The 18,757-nt window shown below is 36.5% G+C and overlaps 1 protein-coding gene across 2 annotated transcripts in view; it reads left to right on the top strand.

Annotated features, from left to right (window-relative positions):
- The first annotated feature begins 2,907 nt into the window (after positions 1-2,907).
- The window catches only part of POU6F2 (POU class 6 homeobox 2), a 587,859-nt gene continuing 572,009 nt past the window's right edge, over positions 2,908-18,757 (top strand). Inside the window, exon 1 of one of the 2 annotated variants that reach the window (XM_006832118.1) lies at positions 2,908-3,075. In XM_006832118.1, the coding sequence (XP_006832181.1) occupies positions 2,910-3,075 (166 nt within the window). In that variant the 5' untranslated portion in view covers positions 2,908-2,909. The remainder of the gene's footprint in view (positions 3,076-18,757) is intronic. The other variant, XM_006832117.1, reaches the window with a different exon arrangement.

Raw genomic sequence — 18,757 nt, 5'->3', positions numbered from 1 at the left:
CACTAGTTGGCAACCTAGCCATGTATGAGGTACATAAAAGTAATTTAAGGAAGAAGAGCTTAATGGTCAGTGAATATATACCATCTTCCAGTACATGCCTTGCACACATCAGCCAGACTGAACATCTTAAAGATTTAAGTGCACTTGAACTTAGAAACTGCATTTTAGCTCCTCCATGAGATGCTGGATTCGAATAAAGACAAAGAAGACTATTATTTATTTTCTTTTTCTTTTTGAGTTCACCTAGATATTTACAGATACATAAGTACTTGTGTTTGGTTTATCATAAGGGTAGCGAATGTCATTCTAAATATAAGTTTTACTATTAACCTTGCTTAAAAAAACAACAACAAAAACATGCTCAAATGAACAGTGCAGTCACAGATACTCAGTCTTTCAAAGGCACAAGTCACACCCCCTCCTTTCGATTCCACAGACTAAGTGCTCAACCTTTCATAAAGTAAAAAGAATGCACTAGAGTTTAACCTAGGCTCTTTACTTCACAGAAGAAGTATACTTATAAAAGGCATCAGCGAAAGTGAAATATTCCCTGCCCCACTCAACTAACGGAATCAGAAAAATCCAAACATGTATTCTTAGCATAAAACGAAAGACATTTTGGGTAATTTGAGAATGTTGTACACCACCCCCTTCAAATTTCAAGTGCTCCAAATCTGAGGGAATAAACCCAGTCAATGAAATGCTAATCTATCACCAGCAAATTTAGGCTGACAATAATGTGAATTGACCACATTGATTATATTGATTATATTTCAAATATCTGCAATATGGTGAGACAAGCCTAATTTATTTTCTAAAGAGTTCAAGGAAGGTATCACTGTTTGGGAGAGGGGAAAACAATGGAGCAGTGTTTGTGGTTGCTATCTGCAATAATCTAATGCTGACACAGGGTAGTATTTTATTTAGTAATTAACAGTGTAAAGGGGAGAGGAGCTGTCATGTTGGTTCTTAAGCTGGGGAATGTGATGAAAGATGATATCTGCGATCTCATCCTTTCCACTTGTTTAGGATTGTCAGGATGAGAAATGTCAGCATTATGAAAGCTCGGCTCTGCTCTTGATATGATAAAACCCTTCAAAAGCCAGTCTTTCTCTCTCCCTCATCCCCCTCCTTTCTCCCTCTCTCTCTGCACTTGCTTTTTTATTTATCCTGTTTTGTTAGATGGCAGAAATATAATTCTTTTCTTTCTTCCTATTATAAGCCACCATTTTTGTTTTATTATATGTTTCACAACCCCTAATGCCCCACTGAAAATTACCTTGTTAAATGACAGTGTTTCAAAGCCATGAATCCTTTCCACCATTCCCTCAGAGGTTTGAAACAGTCAACAGACTGTAAAGAATAAATAATAAAAAAGTATTGATTATTTTGATGACTGTGAGATTCAATTAAGTATTAATTTTGCCCTCCAGTGGACCTATCAAGGTATTCAAAAGGGAGGATTCGGCTCAGCTAAATGTGTGCTGAGTGCTTCAGCCTTAAATAGGGAGAAAATGTGTTTACCTACAGTATTTGAAGAAGAAGTGCATTGATGCACAGAGTCCAATATTTAAGTGCTGTGCAAATTAAGCCCTGGTGACAGTGACATTGTTTTCAGTGGTATGGGTATTGACTAAAGAAGTGCATTTGATGACAGCTTAAACTATTTGTATTGATTAACATTTTCATAGATTATCATGTGTCATATCAAATTCACTTTTCAGGCATGAATACATTATAAAAAAAAAAAAAAACCACCCCCTAACCACAGGCATACTGCAACCAATGTAAGGATGGGACAGGGAAAGTGTCACCTCACCTGCTCCTGTGCTGGTCACCTGTTTCTAGGAACCATTTAGGCATGAACTTGGCAATAAATAGCTTTCAGATAACGCAAAAAGGGCACTTCTTGCTTTTCTTTTCCTCCTGTATCTGGTATTTGTGCCTAAACAATCTTATGCATCGTAGTTAGCAAATAAAATAAAAAGACTAGATTTGGGGAATATTTCTCATCCTATATTGCCCTCCAAATGAGCTGAAGACACATCAGTTTTTAATTAATGGGGAGAAAAGTTTGCTTTTTTTTTTTGTAAGGTGTTTTTGTTTTGTTTTCTTTAAATGTTCTGGGCTTATGATGCTCTAGGTTATCCGAATTATTGAACACAGTTTGTAAGTATTTTCAAATTTCCTTTCAGTTTTTTAAAATAATTTTTTTGGGGTATATTTTCTCTTGTCTTGTTTGCTTTAAAATGTTCATTTCATTGGGGGTCGCTTTGGTCCCCAATCAGAACTGGCGAAGTCAACTTCTAAGGGTGCTGGTAGCATTTACATAAGAAATATCTTTTATTCCATTGAAAGCGCTTTGAGGAGTCATTTCTCCCTACCTCTTTTCTCTGCTCTTGGGATAGGGTCTAATTGCTTCTCCCCGAGGGAGAAGTCTTCTTAAAATAGCCCATAGTTCCTCCTTAGGGTGCTCCTTCCTTTTTAGAATGTTGCTGAAGTACAAGTCCAATACTTTTCTTTTTTCTTACTGCATTAAAGACAGAACAAGGTGTAAAAACATTCTCACAAAAGCACATTCCACAATTAAAGCTGTGTTGGGTAGGTTGCTTTCAAAGAAGTTTTTTTTTCTTTTTTCCCTCGGAAGCCTGAATCTCTCACATGCTAGTTGAGCTTTAATAGGGTGGGGAGTAATGGAAAACTCATCGGATCTGTAATAGCTCTTCACTTGACTGCAGCCAGCAATAACAGCGGGAGCAGCCAGAGATAAGAGAGGGGAGAGAGGGAGAGTGTGTGTGTGTGTAAGAGAGAGAGAAGAGAAAGAGGGAGAGAGAGAGGACACGCACACTAAAGCTGCCACTTTTTTTTTTTTACCTCCCCTTCACTCTTTTCCCCCATCCTAGGATCCAATGATAGCTGGACAAGTCAGTAAGCCCTTGCTGTCAGTGCGGAGTGAAATGAATGCGGAGTTGAGAGGTGAGGACAAGGCTGCTACTTCAGACAGCGAGCTGAATGAGCCCCTTCTTGCGCCTGTGGAATCAAATGACAGCGAGGACACTCCCAGCAAGCTCTTCGGTAAGTCTGTCTAGGTATTTCATTTCAGTCCTGCCATGCTGTCCGGAAGACCAGCCTCCCCCCACCCCTTCTTTTCCCCCACCCCCCTGTTGTTCATTCAATTTTCTTGTAAGTACTAAAGAGGAGCTTCGCATCTTGGAGGTGCTAAGCCACCCAAGCTGATTCCAGCTGACTGAAAGGATTTCTTCCAAACTTTTACCAACAAGGAACTTACTCGCTGCACATTTTTGACTTGTCAAACCTTGCTGGAGTCCCCGGGCTAGACATTATTTGAAAAAAAAAAAGGGGGGGGGGAATGATAATTGTAATCAGGAAATCAGTTCCATTGTGAGAACTGGTTAATGTTTATTGAATAAATATCGACTCTGTTTCGGGTTGCTTCACAGCCTTTTGTTAAAGGGAAGGAGAGTAAAGAGTTATTATTATCTGTAGTCTAAAGGTGGGAGAGCAGAACTGAAAAATATCAATACAAGTCATTCTGTGCCAGGTAAACAAAGGCGGCTATGGGGATTGCTCAAAGAAATAACATTTTGTAATCACAATTAGAATGAATATTTCTTCTTTGAAAAGAGTAGTGAGGCAGGGAATTAGAATCTGCGTCTTGTTCCCTGTCCCTTTTCCCTTAAACCTATGCTATGGTCTCACACAGCCCAGGACCCTTTAGGAGTCTTTATTTCATAAACAAAACAAGAACAAGCAGAGTGCCACTCTAGCAAAGACATCTGTCATTCAAATAGATGACACTCTGTAAACCAACTCAAGCAACTGTGATCTCTAATCAGAAAGGGGAGCAAGTTATTGAGGCGCATGCCTGAGTGATGGCTGTTGATAGATGTATTTGCTGGAGAAGCACTTTATGGTACAGAGTGATGTTAGGGTTCCAGAACAAGTGCTTCTGAAATGATTGCTTTTAATTATTTTCAAGGGTTTGTGCGTGTAGCACATAAATCTCAAAAATGTACACACATATGCATACGTGTATATATGTAACACACATGTACACACGTATGCATATGTGTGCATACATGTACATATTATAAGTGTAAGAATTGATTGGTCCCTGGTTAAAAACAATCTTGTGTGGGAAATTTAAAGCATGACATCATTGAATAGATTAGTTAGTTAAGAAGGTCATTAATCCAGGTTGTTTTTTGTTTTTTTTTTTTTTTTTAAAAAAGAACTAAGTTGTGTTCTTTTCAACCTCCAGAAAGATAACTGCATGGAAAGTTTGGCAACTTTAGGCCAGCTTCAACAGCAAGACTTTCCCCTAATTTGTAATAATCAGGCATTTGAAGCATGCTGTTGAAAGAGCTTCTTTTGCAAAATTGATATGGGTATAATGATGTTTATATTTCAGGGTCCCATTTCAAGAAACTCTGTGATATTACCTTTTCCTTGAGAGGCAACCATTCCATCTCATAAATTCTGCAAATCTCGGCATTAAGATCTTAGTAATTTTCAGTCTAAATAAATACGTTGTTGTAGTGTAAATTCTTACCTATGTGGAAAGACTAACTGTCCTAAAACATTTGTTTCCATTTGAGGAGGGTAGTAGAAAAGTCAGCTAAAATGATAAATTACAAGAAAATAAAAGACTTTCTAAAGTTGAGTATATTGCTGTTAAGCAGTGTCTTTTAAAAAGTGGTTGTGAATTCAGCATAATTACTGATAATGAAGTATGAAACTGAAAACAGTTCGTTCCTAAACTTTCACACATTTTTTTTTAAAGGTAACACATTTTAGAGACATGAGCTTATAGTCTCAATTTGTTGTTTTCCTATTACACTTACAGCAGGTTAATTAATTTCACTTTTCAACATTTATTTAGGTTTAGATTTTCAAGTGGTGATGATGGTTACAGATTTTCTTTTGTCAGCTCTTACTTACTGATTTGCATGTGTAAGGAAATAAACTTCAGAAAATCCAAGAGGGTCAAAGATATGTTAAGTACATTTATTGAAAACATGTTTAAAGTGGACCATTTATAGGATACCATTTATTAAGGAATTATAGTGAATTCAGAAATTATAGTCAATTTTTGAAGGCACCGTCTTCATTCTGAAATGTTTCACTTCTGAGATTGTGAGTGAATAGAACAATATCTACATTCTATATCTTATATTCCTTATATATTCATTTAATTGTATTTGGTAACTCAACTATGTTTTGATCACAGTGATTGGAAACTTCCCAGTTAGGGAAAGAAGAACTCAGTAGATGAACAGCTTTGGAAACGTAAGGAAAAAACTTAGAGTCCACATGAGACAGAGAGAAAAGAAAGTACTTTGGAGGGAGCGTGTCCACATGTCTTGGGAAGGCTTCCTTAACTTTTGGTTATATTATGTCTCACTTTAGTAATATTACTGGGACTCAGCCTTGGGAATTCTACTTTTTTTAACTGACTACAACTTTCTAGAATCATTCTTTCTTTTCTTAGCATTAGGTGACAATTCCACAAAAAGGATCACACCCATAAAATAAACCATTTTTTATTTGACATGAATATGTTCAAGTCTTTATGTTCTTAAAGGTGGTTTTGATGGTACTCTTTACTTGATAGTGAAGAACTGCCTTCTTCATGAATAACTGAAAGCATCCTTTTTTTTTTTTTTTTTAAATACTTTTCTCATACAGCGTGTCTTCATTCCTGTTGCATATGCTAACATAATGTTGTGAAAATGGCTTCTATAATGCAAGGGGCAGAGTTGAGACAAATCATGTGCATCTTGATATGTTTTCATTTCCTAGAGAGAGACATTAACCAATCACGAGAGATAGGAAGAACTCAAATGTATTATTGTACCTGAGATTCCAGGATCAATAGATTTCCTTGGCACTTATTCCTGTGTCTTGCCCAAATTAGCAGTCCAGAGGATAAGTGTGTTTCTTTCACAGTATGGCATCTTCAGCCCAAAACTGCAGGAGAAAGGCTAATGCTGTTGCCTTCTACGGATAAACAAAGGAAATTCCAGGGACCACTCGCCATTTACCCATTTACGCTTCTCCTTAAATTGCACTTCTGTACTTAACATCATCTAAAGGGAAACATATGGTGCAGAACCCTTTAGTGCTCTGAGCAGCCCAGAACACCAGAAGGAGAGACTAGAAACCATCTGCCTGCCTTAGTAGGAAGTTCAGAAAAGGACCCTTGTGTTTTATAAAGTAATTACATCGGAGATAATGCTTTGCTTAACTTGAGCAGCCATAGAAACTAAAGTACACTTAGGAGAGAAGAATCCACATTTCATTGAGAAACATGCAGTTAGGTGGTTCTCTGTGATATTCTTAAATGGTGCATTATTTATTCTCATAAAGCCTGTTTCAGTTCAGGACTGAATTACACTAAACTCTGAGCCATAGGAAACAGTATAGAGAAGATGTTGGCTTGTGTGTGTGTGTGATTAGAGTCTGGCTTGTGCTTCAGCTGTGTGATCAAATGAGTAATGCTATACAAGGCTGGTCATTTACTACATGGCGAATTCTGCACATACTTGAAACTATCCTAAAGCTGGTCTTTAGCAAGTCGTCTCAAAGGGAAGGTCTGTGACTCTGTAAAGACACTGACAGCTACTGTGTCAATGTGGTACTTCACTTTGAGGCACTGAGCTTTTGGATATACTCATCAAGAATTCAGTAGTCCCCATTCAGTCAAGTTGGGTGCTAGAATTCCAATGGTAGTTAGCATCAACAACCTAGAAACAGAAAACTGCTACAGAAAGGATATATATATATCCTGGGAAAAGATCTGTACTGAAAATTTCCCAGGTAGCATCTTTCTTCACTCAGCTGAAGAAGTAAGAACTAAAACATGTCCTAAATATTTTCTCCCATATATATATACTTAAGATTTGAAAGATGGTTTATTAACAGTTTTGCTCCTGGGAAAATTTTCATTGCTTCAAAGTGAAAACTCACAATTGCTTTTCTGAAGTCCTGGCTACCATGGGTGGCTGCTGTTAGTTAGTCTCTGTGGTTTGTTTTTTACTTGTACTACAATGTAGAATTGGGTTTTGTACAGCTCTAGGGCCTGGAACTGAGATGTAAACAAAAACACATTTATAAACATTGTACCTGAAATAAAAATTGGTGGTTGGTTTTTCTTTATGATATTGTGTTTTCCTAGGTTAAAAGAAATTGCATGCAATGATACTTGGAAGAGCAGGTATTTACAAAGTCATTTATCTGTGAACTATTGGAAAAAGGTTGAAAGTTGGGACAGGGATTCCTCCTTGCTAGGAAAGGTACTGTTTGTGGTGTTTTTCTTTGCCTTTCTGAAAGAAAACAAGCGTTTTAAGTTTTTTGTTTTTTTTTTCTTATTAAGAAATTGCCATTCTGTTGGAGTTGATTAGAATTTATGGCAGTGGAGTAGTTTTCAATGACAAAAGGATAAAGGACTAAATTGTCTGTCACCCCTGAGACAGTGGTCTCTTCAGGTCAGCATGGAGGTCATTGGCAGGGCATTATGGGACTGCACGTTGTGGGAACGTTGTGTCCCGCCTGCGGAAAGTGCAGGTCTTCAATATGGCGTCACTGTCTTTATTACTTTCTTTAACTGTGTGTTTCAAGGTTTCAGTGCCGTGGTTAGTTACAATATTCTGATAAAATAGGTTGGGGCCAGTAATCCAGTACATAGGGCTTAAACCCAAGGTACCTTTAAGAGGTGATGAGCAAAATTTCCTACAGAAATTTATCTGACATACATACCATACTTTTATACTTTTCAAATTTCTGTATTATATTTCACCAGACATTTAAATGCTTTTTCATAGAAGACAGTGTGCTTTGCTAGGGGAATATCAAAACAGTATATTTTAAAATCAACAAAATAACTTGAGTAATGAATTCTACATGAAAACAGTTATTTAAAAGAAATCAGCAGAAGCCTGTATTTGTATAAGTAAATGGGATGTATGATAAGGTACTTGTCAAAAGTCAGTTATGGTTTAATAGTCAAACAAACCCTGTTGTGTTGCTATCTGACTACTGAGGAGAAAAACGCACATGAGATACATTTCTTACCTTTAAGAAAACCTAATACACTGAGATGCTTCTTTTTTAACAACAACAACAGAAATCCAGTGAGTGACTTTATGTGTTCAGACTAATTTAATTTTTCTCCCCAGAAAATCATAGTAATGTGGCCTTGGTAAATAAATTCATTTTGAATAGCATAAAGGTGTAAGCTTTTTAATAAAAATAAATCCATATACAATGATACTAATGTTCACACTTTTCATCATAGTTGTTCATCAAACTGTGCTCATTTTAAAGTAGCGCTTCAGTGGAGGACAGTGCGTAATACTTAGCATAAGATGCAGTGAGGACTTTCTTAACTGCCTTCCTTGTTTATCTCTTTTCCATTCGTGAGGTGCTCAGGCCAGACTCTGTTTAAAGGCAGAAGCTCAAATATTGCAGTACCCACAAATATTATCTGGTAACACACCAGTAAATCAAATGTGGATTTTTTTTTTTCCTTCGTCTTCTTTTAATCCCAGTGATCCTCATATTTTATTGTTGCTGTTAAATGACTCTATAAACAATTGGAATTAGACCAAGTGTAGAAATGATTTTAATCTGTATTATCACTTTCAGGATCTTATTTATGATCTTTTAAATATTTTCATGTTTCAGACTTAAAGGTTACTTGGCATCATAGTGTTTTGATAGTTTACCCAACGCAGTTTATGTCATAATTTATAAATGGAAGTGTACCCAGGACTCCTTGCCAAATCTCAGCCTTTCACTAGATTGCCTTTTTTCTTAACTACCTGATTTTTTTATGGATTGGACAGTATTCTTTTCAAGAGTTGACCAAATGTAATTCTGTTTTACTTAAAAAATGAGACTTCCGTGACTGTTTCACGTGTCCCTTTCCTGTTATTAGACACTCCACAGATAATTTTTGAAAGGAACTGATACTTTTTGATTGATGACCTTGCAGGTTTACGTTTGAGGATTAATAATACATCAGACATTCACACATTAAAAGGAAAATAGCTGTGAAGGACTAGTGGTAGAGGGTTCTGGTGTGCTATTGGGCTGCTCCTGATTATTCAGGCCTTCCATGGGAACGTAAACAGTATCAGGGGAGCAGTCACATTTAGCCAAATAGGCACCTGGCTCCACTTAACATGTGTCTTGATTTTCTTATGCTAAAGAAAAAGATAGCAGAGTGTTTATACCAAACTGGCCCCCTGTCAGGGGGCAATCTGTATAAAGTTTCCTGCTGTCAGGCTAATAAATTTTTAAAAAAATATCCAAAGGCAGAGGTAGCTAGAGAAAGCTCATAGTAACGGTTGTCATTCTCTAACAGATGAGGTTCTCTTTAAGATCTAATGTGGCTCTGGAATGGTCTTGTTTGTTGACTCCCTGGGTTCTGTGCCTCACCTATATTTTTGTTCAGCTTTCCTTTACTTAATAACATATCTGTCTTCTTAATATTTACCCTTTTGAAAATTCAAATTTCTTTTCTTTTAGAGAGAGGTAAGTTAGTAGAATCTAATTTTTTAAAAATAGTATTTTACAAACTGAACATCTATTTTATGTGCTATGAGAAGTACCTTTGAGTAACATTTACATAAAAAAAATCATTCATAAAGAGCTAGTTGGGGCTTTGGCAATGTGGAAGTTTCTGATCTTTTCAGTAAAGATGTTCACCTGACTCAATCTTTTAAATGTAAATGTCCAGGTTCTGATACTCAAACCCAGTTTTCATGAAAATATGAGACAAGAGTAGATTTGTTTGATGACATCCGTTGCTCTGTTTTGAGTCATTGGAAATGGACTAAATTTTTTTCATGTGAATGCTGAAATCAGGAAAAATAGCACTGAATCTATTGGTCAAAGAAAGCTTGTATTCTCAGATAAATGAAAATTAACTTTGTTTTGGAACTATTCAAAGATGATTTTCAAAGACCATCTAATCAAGATGCATAGCTCCTGGCTTTTTATTTAAATAGCTGTTTTCCAAAAATTCTGGTGTATTGTATGTATGTCATTATTTTATCTGATAATTTATCAGAAAATCCATGTTCAAACTTTTGTTACACTTCTCCCATTTAAAAAGTGCTTTTAAAGTCTTAAAATGTGACAAGCACGTACTTTTTTAAAAAAAGAACTGAAACTGTCAATCCCTTATTAACTATGGAACAACATAGTTAATACATTTAAGTCACTGAATTGCCATCAAAACCATTTATAAAAAATATGTAGAAAAAAGTTATCAGATTATAATCAGAGGAAATAATATCATGATATGTAAACCAAGTCCCTAATAAGGGTTGCTGCACTGAAGACCATTCGGAAATGAGATGCTGCAAGGAGATCTGTATCTACTATGGTATTAAAATCTTCAGCTTATCATCTGAAAAATATTCTTAGTTAATAACCAAAATCAAACCTGTTAAATTAGCCTGAAAATGACGTAGAATGTCAAGAAGTTTTATGACACCTATAATCGCTCTGAGTTGGAACCGACTACGTGGCACATAAGAATAACAACAACATAATCTACCAAAAATGGTCAATACAAAGCAGTTTAATAATGTTACAAATACATGGTTTAGCATTGGCAATTTTCTTAGTATTTCATCTTTTACTGTAGAATAATCAGTGTTCTCTAGATTGATGTAATTTCCAAGTCTTGTGTTACTTTAATTTCATCTCATTAATGAGGAAAAGCCCCAATTATGACAAAAGTTTATGGAAGCAAGAAACCCATATGTAAAGGTTAATATGATATTGTGTTTTAAAATAAAAATGCACATTTTTCCATTTTCTTATCACTTTGTACTTTAGTTTTTGTTTTACCTTTTTTTTTTTTTTGGGTTTGACACTTAATTCATTCAACATGAATACATGCAATGCTATTCAGGTAAAGCATTTATGTGTTTGTCTTCATATTTTCTTCTAATGTTTCTAATTGTTTTACTAAATTTGTAATACACGTGTATTTTTTGCTATCATAAAATTGATAGAATAAAACTTTAAAAATTCATCTTATCCATATGCCATTTAAAGGTACTTCTGTACCTATGTATGTTTTTTAATGGCTTCCAGATAAATTTATCAGAATAATAGTTTACCAATATGGAACAACTAATTATAGTATTGGAGTTCTGGTGTGGCATTGTGGGCTAATGTGCTGGATTGTAAAGTCAGTTTGAACTGCAAGGGTGGCGGTTCATGCTCACTAGCCACTCCTCAGAAACCCTATATAGGGTCGCTAGGAGTTGGAACCGACTGGAACTGACTGGAAGGTACTTAACAACAACAGTTATAGCATTGCTTCAGGCACAGTTGAGCTATAATCCAAGTTCTAAGGTCCTCTTCAGGTATTCATGGAAGAGTAGACAAAACAACAGAGTTCTTTAGAATTTGTGCATCTTAATTCTGTAGACAGATTTAGAGGTTTTTATATAATTTTACTTACATAGTATATATCTTCAAAAGAATGCAAAAGTTACCCAATCTAGGAAAGACTCTTGGAACCTAAATATTGGGAACTTGAATATTTGTTTCTTCATGGGATGCACATTTATTACAATAAATATTTTTTTCCTTTTTTAAAAAATAGAAGACATTTGCGCAATACTTAATATAGACAGTTTCCTGCACATTTCTGAAAGGATTCCATGTGTGTAAATATACATTTATATGTACATATTTCAGAGTAGAGTGGGTAGATGGTGCAAAATAAAGAAGTCACATTTTAATCATTTGCTATTAAATAGTGTGATATAATTAATCTCCTTTTGCAGTGCTTGATGACCACATATGTGGTGATTTGTCTTTTAATATCAGTTTGGCAAGATTCATTTTTTATAAATTAATGATTTGAGGTTATTTATTGCAGGAGAGAGTTATCCCTGTTGACGTAGAGGGTGGATAAGGGATTAATTTGATTATAAAATGCAAACATTTGGAGTTGGTTAAAAAGCATGAAAAGTTATTACTGCAGAGTGAATTTTTGCCAAAATCAACCAAGAGTAAAAGAGAATAAAACAGCAAATGAGAACACACATCTTCATGTATTTAGGAATGGTGTAGCTGTGAGGTGGTGTTGGGAGATGAATCACACTCCAACAAAGCTGGCATCTTTTCCCTTCAATGTTATCTAGTATATTGAGAATAATATTGAAAAATAGAAATGTATCAAAAGGGAAGCATACAATTTGCATAAGGGGAAGCATGAAAGAAATATTGAATAAAGTTTACCTTGTAGGAACTCTGTTTAATTATATCCATATAGAGCACTATTTTCTAGGAATGGGCATCAGTTTGATTATGCAGGTATACTTGCCACAGACTTTTGGGAGGCAACTTAGACATCAGTGTTTTAGGTATTGAATGACCCATTTTATTCTGACTCCTAAGATAAAGGCAGGTTTTATTTGTCAGTGTTTATTAGGAAATAATTCAAATTTTCACTTACACTGGTCTGTTGCTTTGCTTTAGCTTGCAATCTTTATTTCTTGCATTATATTCCATATTCATAGTAATTTTCTAACCAGTCAGTTAGGATCTGTAAATGATCAGATGGGTGTTAACACATTGTGATCATACTTTAAAAGGGATTCATGCCTATAGCTACCTGCTTCAGAAACAGGGCTGGTCAGATGGGAGATTGTGAATGGCGTTGAGATGGTTCCACTAGTCTAGAGTGGGAGCTACTTGTCTTGTCATCTGTGGTGTATCAATATGTTTTTATAATGATACAATAACCTGAACTCCGTAACAGTTTATGGTCCTTTTGAGAATTCTTATGGATTCTTAGAGTGACGGAGGTCTAAGAAAAGATCTTGAAAGCTTTCACAGAATCTGGCTGGGTGACAGAAAGCTAGCATGGCTGTGATTCAGCTCCTAAGGAATCCTATCGATTGAGAACATCATTAAACTTTTAAGTTAAAAACACAAAAAACAAATGGTTAGCTATGAAGGACTGGGATACCCCCAAATGACAGTAGATATTTAAAAGGACTGAAAGACCTGGGATAAGAGGCAAAGTGCAGCAAGTCCAATGTTAATCTTGATCTCCTACTTAAAAACATGATTTTATATATTGCTATGAATTTTGTTATGTGCATTGGGAACTTGCATTAGTATATTTACTTCTTGAGAACTGTCTGAATCGGTTGTTTGCTCTTTCATTTTCCTTGTCTATTTTTAGTCAATGATAAATAAAGAACATGAATTTTGGATCAGGGATCAGAGAGATATAAAACCAGAAACAGCGAGGAGATCACTGTGATGAGTAACTTCACATCCGTGTATGCGCAGGGACCTCAGTCTTCTTAACATTTGTAATACTGCTAATTTCTCTGGGCTTTTAAAAATACACTTCCACATGAGCTCTCAAAACCCATAAAAGTGTGGTATGTAAAGTAAATTGTTTGTCACTTGCCAACGACCTGCCATATTTATTGTCAGGAGAAATGGACATTAGTTGGAAAAGCAGTTGTTAAAGGCCAAACAATTTTTAAAGATGCCAAAGATGCGTGAGGGCTTTCCTTTTTCTAACAATGAGCCACCCCTTCAAACATCAAAAGACAAGATAATAAGACACTTCAAGCACAATTCAAGATTATATTCAACATCTAAAGGCTCATCTCTTGTCAGTTTGCATTTACTCTCCCAGGGATGCTATGCTTCTATCATCTTGCTGTCAAGAGGAGTCTGGCAGAAGAGACGAGGGCTCTTATTTCACACACTTAGGGTGTTTTTTTTTGTTTTTTTTTTTTGTCAAATAGCCCATACTTGTTCTGATTCAGCCAAAATGGGGGGATAATTTGAAGAAGGTCATGTACAAGTACAAAAATCTCATATTGATTTGTGTGATTAGACGGTATTAAAATTGCACGTTTATGTTAGTTGCCGAGATGTTTTGTCAGTTTATTTGGTAATACACTTTTGCAGCTTGGGGAACAAAAAAAAGATGACTTAAAATTGAAAAACAGATGGCTGAAGGCTGAAATTGTTTGGTTTAATGTGACCATATTTGAACATTTAACAAGTGAATATAAAATCATTTAATCCTTTTAGTTTAACAATATTTAATATTAGTTTTTACAATGAAATACTCTGTGCAATGTAAAAGCAAAATATCACAATTGTGCCTATAGAGATGAAATAAATAGGTATGTGAAATTATTTTTAAATACTCTAAAAATTGATTTCTTATGTTTAAGATATAGAAATAGGAACTATATAGATGGAAAGGTGATGATATTTTCAATACAAATTTAGTTATGAGGCTGTTTTACAATGGTCATCAAGTTTTGAACATTTTGTACTCTTTGAAATTACAATGTCATTATATTTGTCATTTTATGACATTCTTAGGATATATGCCCTTTTCCAGGGAATACTGAAGAATAAATAAAGGAGTGTTTTTTTTATTATTCTCTGTCAAAATTCATCACAATTCTTTCTTTGCTCTCTGACAGTCACATCGCCATACAAAGAAACACTTTTTTTCTTTCTTTCTTTTTTTTTTTTTTTTTGGCAGGGGAGTGAGTTGGGTGTGGGTGTGGGAGCACACTTATAGAAGTTAGAAAGAAGAACCAGGTTTCCTCTTGAAATAAAACAATTGATGAAAATAAAACCATGATATCCTGGGATCATTTCTATATTGAGTCTTTGAAATTACTTTTCCTAGGAATTTTTTTCAACTCTATGTGTTTCCATTTCTTATATTTCCCTTCATTGCTGTGAAATCTTTTGAAAGTCGCTTTCTTCCTTTTGTGCTTTGGTATATTGATCCAAAGGAAATGTGTGCCTATAGAATGTCATTGCAGCATGTAGTTGAAGCTGTTGCTATTGTTGTTAACTATGTTGAGTCAATTCTGACTCATAGTGATCCTGAATAGGGTTTCGAAGGAACAGCTGGTGGGTTTGAACTGCTGACCTTCTGGTTCACAGTCCAGTGCTAATCCTACCAAGAACCTGTAATTTGTCCTACTTTATAATAAATAATTTGTCCTATTCATTATGTGTGGTGCTGTAGAGTAGTCACTGGATTGCTAACCACAAGTTTGGCAGTTCAAACCCACCAGCTGCTGTTTGAAAACTGTGTACAGGGATCCTATGAATTGGAACTAATTCGACAGCACTTATCTGCAACAACAATTCTATACTACACAGTTTAATCAATGTTCAACAATGAATTTATTCATTCAAATAATATTAATGAGGTCTATGTTCTTTGGCTGGCATTGTTCTGTCTTCTGGGAACTTGGTGGAGAATATGCCAGACATTATTAAGCATCTCATCTAGCTGGGTGCTGAGGATGCAAAAATGAGACAGAGTGGGCACCCCACCTTTAAGTAGCCTGCAGTCAGCATTATGCATTGACATTCTATTTTGCGTCATCAATTCCTCTGATGCAGTCTTTAAATCATGCATTTCGGGAGGTTTTCATTGGTCAGAAAACTTCACATTTGAGAAAACTATTATTGCCTAGAAGTGAGGAAGAAAAAGGATTATTAAGTGACTAGTGAAATATTACATTCATATTTTTATCTGAATTTGTAGCTTGTATGGAAAACAAAAATACTATTCTTTAGTAATTGTTTCTTAGTCATGTCCAAAGAGAAAATGAAGTAGATTTATTTTTTCCTGCCTGTCTTTCCTGCTTCCAACCCTCTTTAAAGATTCTTATTTATTTATTTACTCATAGGATATAGGGGATCAATGCTCTGGAGTTAGGCTGTTTGGATGTGAGCCTGGCTCTGCCTTATTTGATGACTGGGCAAGGTATGTAGCATGTTTAAGCCTCAGCTTCCCTCTAAGTGGAGAGATATATGAGACTTACTTGATAAGGCCACCAACTGTTTGTTGTAGTGTTATTCATGGTGGATATGTTTCAGCAGAGCTCTCAGATTAAGAGAGAGTAGCAAGAAAAGCTTGGTGTTCTATTTCCTGAAATTGTTGTTGTTAAGAGCGTGGAGTGGGTTCCAACTTATAGTGACACTACACAGGGTTTCTGAGGCTGTAAATCTCTAGGAGAGCAGAAAGCCTCATCTTTCTTCTGGGGAACAGCTGGTAGTTTCAAAGTGTCGATCTTGAGGTTAGCAGCCTGATTTGTAACTATTACGCTACCAGAGCTCCTTATATATAATATATATACATATATATATATATTGTTGTTGTTGTTGTTATGTGCCATGGAGTCGGTTCCGAATCATAGTGACCCTGCACAGGGTTTCCGAGACTGTTAATCTTTACAGGAGTAGAACGCCTCATCTTTCTCCCGCGGAGCGGCTGGTAGTTTCGAACTGTTGACCTTGCGGTTCGCAGCCCGATTTGTAACCAGTACGCTACCAGAGCTCCTTAATATATATATATATATATAATTTCTTGAAATTAGCCAGTGAAAATTCCATGACTTACAACAGAAATATTGTTTGATATGTTGGTGGAAGGTGAGCATTGTAGATTGGAAGGCACTTCACAAATAGCCACAACTGACTCAAGCGCACCAAGAATTCATGATTCTGCTTTACATTTGTTGTTAAATGCCTTCGAGTGGGTTCCAACTCATAGCAACCCTGGGTAGGATAAGGTTGCCATAGTTGGAGCCAACTTGAAGGCAAGTAACAACAACTCTTCTTACAGTGATATTGGAGACACCTATGTATGGAGTCCTGGTGTGGCGCTGTGGGTTAATGCGCCAGACTACAGAGCCATTTGAACTGCAAGATCGGCGGTTCAAGCTCACCAGCTACTCCTTGGAAACCCTATACAGGGTTGCTATGGATAGGAACCGACTCCACAGCTCTTCACAACAACAACATAGAGTCAAAGAATGTAACCAACACTCAACCAATGCCTGCCGTGCTGTTATTGATGTTGTTGTTGAGTCCTGTCAAGTCAGTTCTGACCCATAGCAACCCTGTATAGGGTTTCCAAGAAGCAGCTGGTGAGCTCGAACCAACAACCTTGCGGTTCAAACCAACTTTGCAATGCAGCGCATTAGCCCACAGCGCCACACCAGGTCAAGTGCCGTCAAGTCGGTTCTGATTAAAGTGACCCTGCATTAGGTTTCTGAGGAACGAGTGGTGGGTTTAAGCCGTCAACCTTGTGTTAGCAGTACAGTGCTTATCCTATAGTGCCATACCAGGACCCCAATGCTAGCCATACCACATATAACGAGTTGAAAATGAGCTTGCCATATTTAGAAAGAATTAGATGAATCTTTACCAGTAGTTGCTAGAAAGGCCAACAACGTATTTCAGAGACCTTCTGAATTAGTCATCTTGTTCTAGAAGTTTCTTTACTAGCTAAAGAAAAGTTCTGGATTCTTTTCTTTCAGATGCCAACACCACTTTCCTTGTTTGGGTACATTAGTCAGTAGTTTCTTCAGGAAGAGATTCAGACCTGTAAGTGGATGGAGAGAGATTTTGGAGAGGAAAGTAATTTACTGTCTTTATCTCAAGGAGTATGTGTGTAAGATGATCTGTTGATTGAAGATGGGAGAGTACATATTTTACTCATCTCTAAATTTAAAATAGGGTAGTATGCAAGTCTTCCAAATAGTAGATTTAAAACGACTCTAACATTGAAAAGTGATATAAAACCAGATGTCTGTGGGTGGCAGCAACTGCCTCTCTAACTTGTGGTTCAGTGGGACACTGGTTGGCTACCAGTCTTTGGGTGGTGTTTTTCTAAAGCACGTCTGCTGTCTTTCCACGAGGATATGCCATCTCTAAAGCCAAGCATGTATTTCTCTCTTAGCCATCTCGGATCCCAAATAAGAAATGCTTCCAGCTAAATGCTCAAAAATCTTTCATACGATGTTTTTTTGATCATATCAAGGAGAACTATAGGAAATTTCAGGAGAGAAGCATCTCACTGGAGTCTTATGAAGGCTCGAGAAGAATGGTGCAATGGAAGGATCATTTGGAGTCAATGTAATATAGGTTCAAATCATTGCTTGCGGCCTAGGCGGAGAAATATGACCTTTCATCCTTCAGTTTTCTCCTAAGTGAGAGGATGTTCAATTTTTAGCCAATAAACTTCATGTATAGCCACCACCCAACTGTGAGTGGAAACTTTCATGTCACTATACGCTGAACAGGTTCCAGAGGAGCTTCCAGATGAAGGAGGACTTGTGGTCTACTCACAAGTATCAATGAAAACCCTTAGATCAACAGTCAGATCCACAATTGATGATCCTAAAGATGGCACAAGACAGGGCAGCATGTTGTTTCTTTGTGCACTGAGTCCAGGGCTGACTAGAGGGCAGTTAACAACAAACATGGGAATTCAAATACCAATGTGATAGGGTGCTAAAGATTCTGTGGGAGAATGCAAGAAAGGTGTGCCCTGAACGCAAGTTCCTTGCCCCTGTTTCTTAGGCCAACAAACCATCTTTCTCAGGACTTGGAAATGCCTTGCTATTCCTCTAGGGAGTGTGGATAATAAGATGGTGAGGATCAACAAAGCAAGAATTTTAGATGATAGATATGATTTCCTATTCAAACTTCTCCATAGCAGCTCAAGTTCAAGCTAGACATAGAGAAAGTGATCTCTACTTCAGAAGTCACGAGGAGTCAATTTCATTGTTAGCTTTCTCTGCTTCCGTGGGGAACTCTTTTCTGCCCCTAAAGGATTAGTTATGTTTTAGCTATTGGATATGTTTATGACAAAAGTCTAAAAGCCCATGGTCCCCACTTCTTAGGG

This window comes from Chrysochloris asiatica, unplaced genomic scaffold, assembly GCF_000296735.1.
Source record: "Chrysochloris asiatica unplaced genomic scaffold, ChrAsi1.0 scaffold00006, whole genome shotgun sequence".
Lineage (NCBI taxonomy): Eukaryota > Metazoa > Chordata > Mammalia > Afrosoricida > Chrysochloridae > Chrysochloris > Chrysochloris asiatica.
This window is presented reverse-complemented; position numbering and strand designations above follow the sequence as displayed.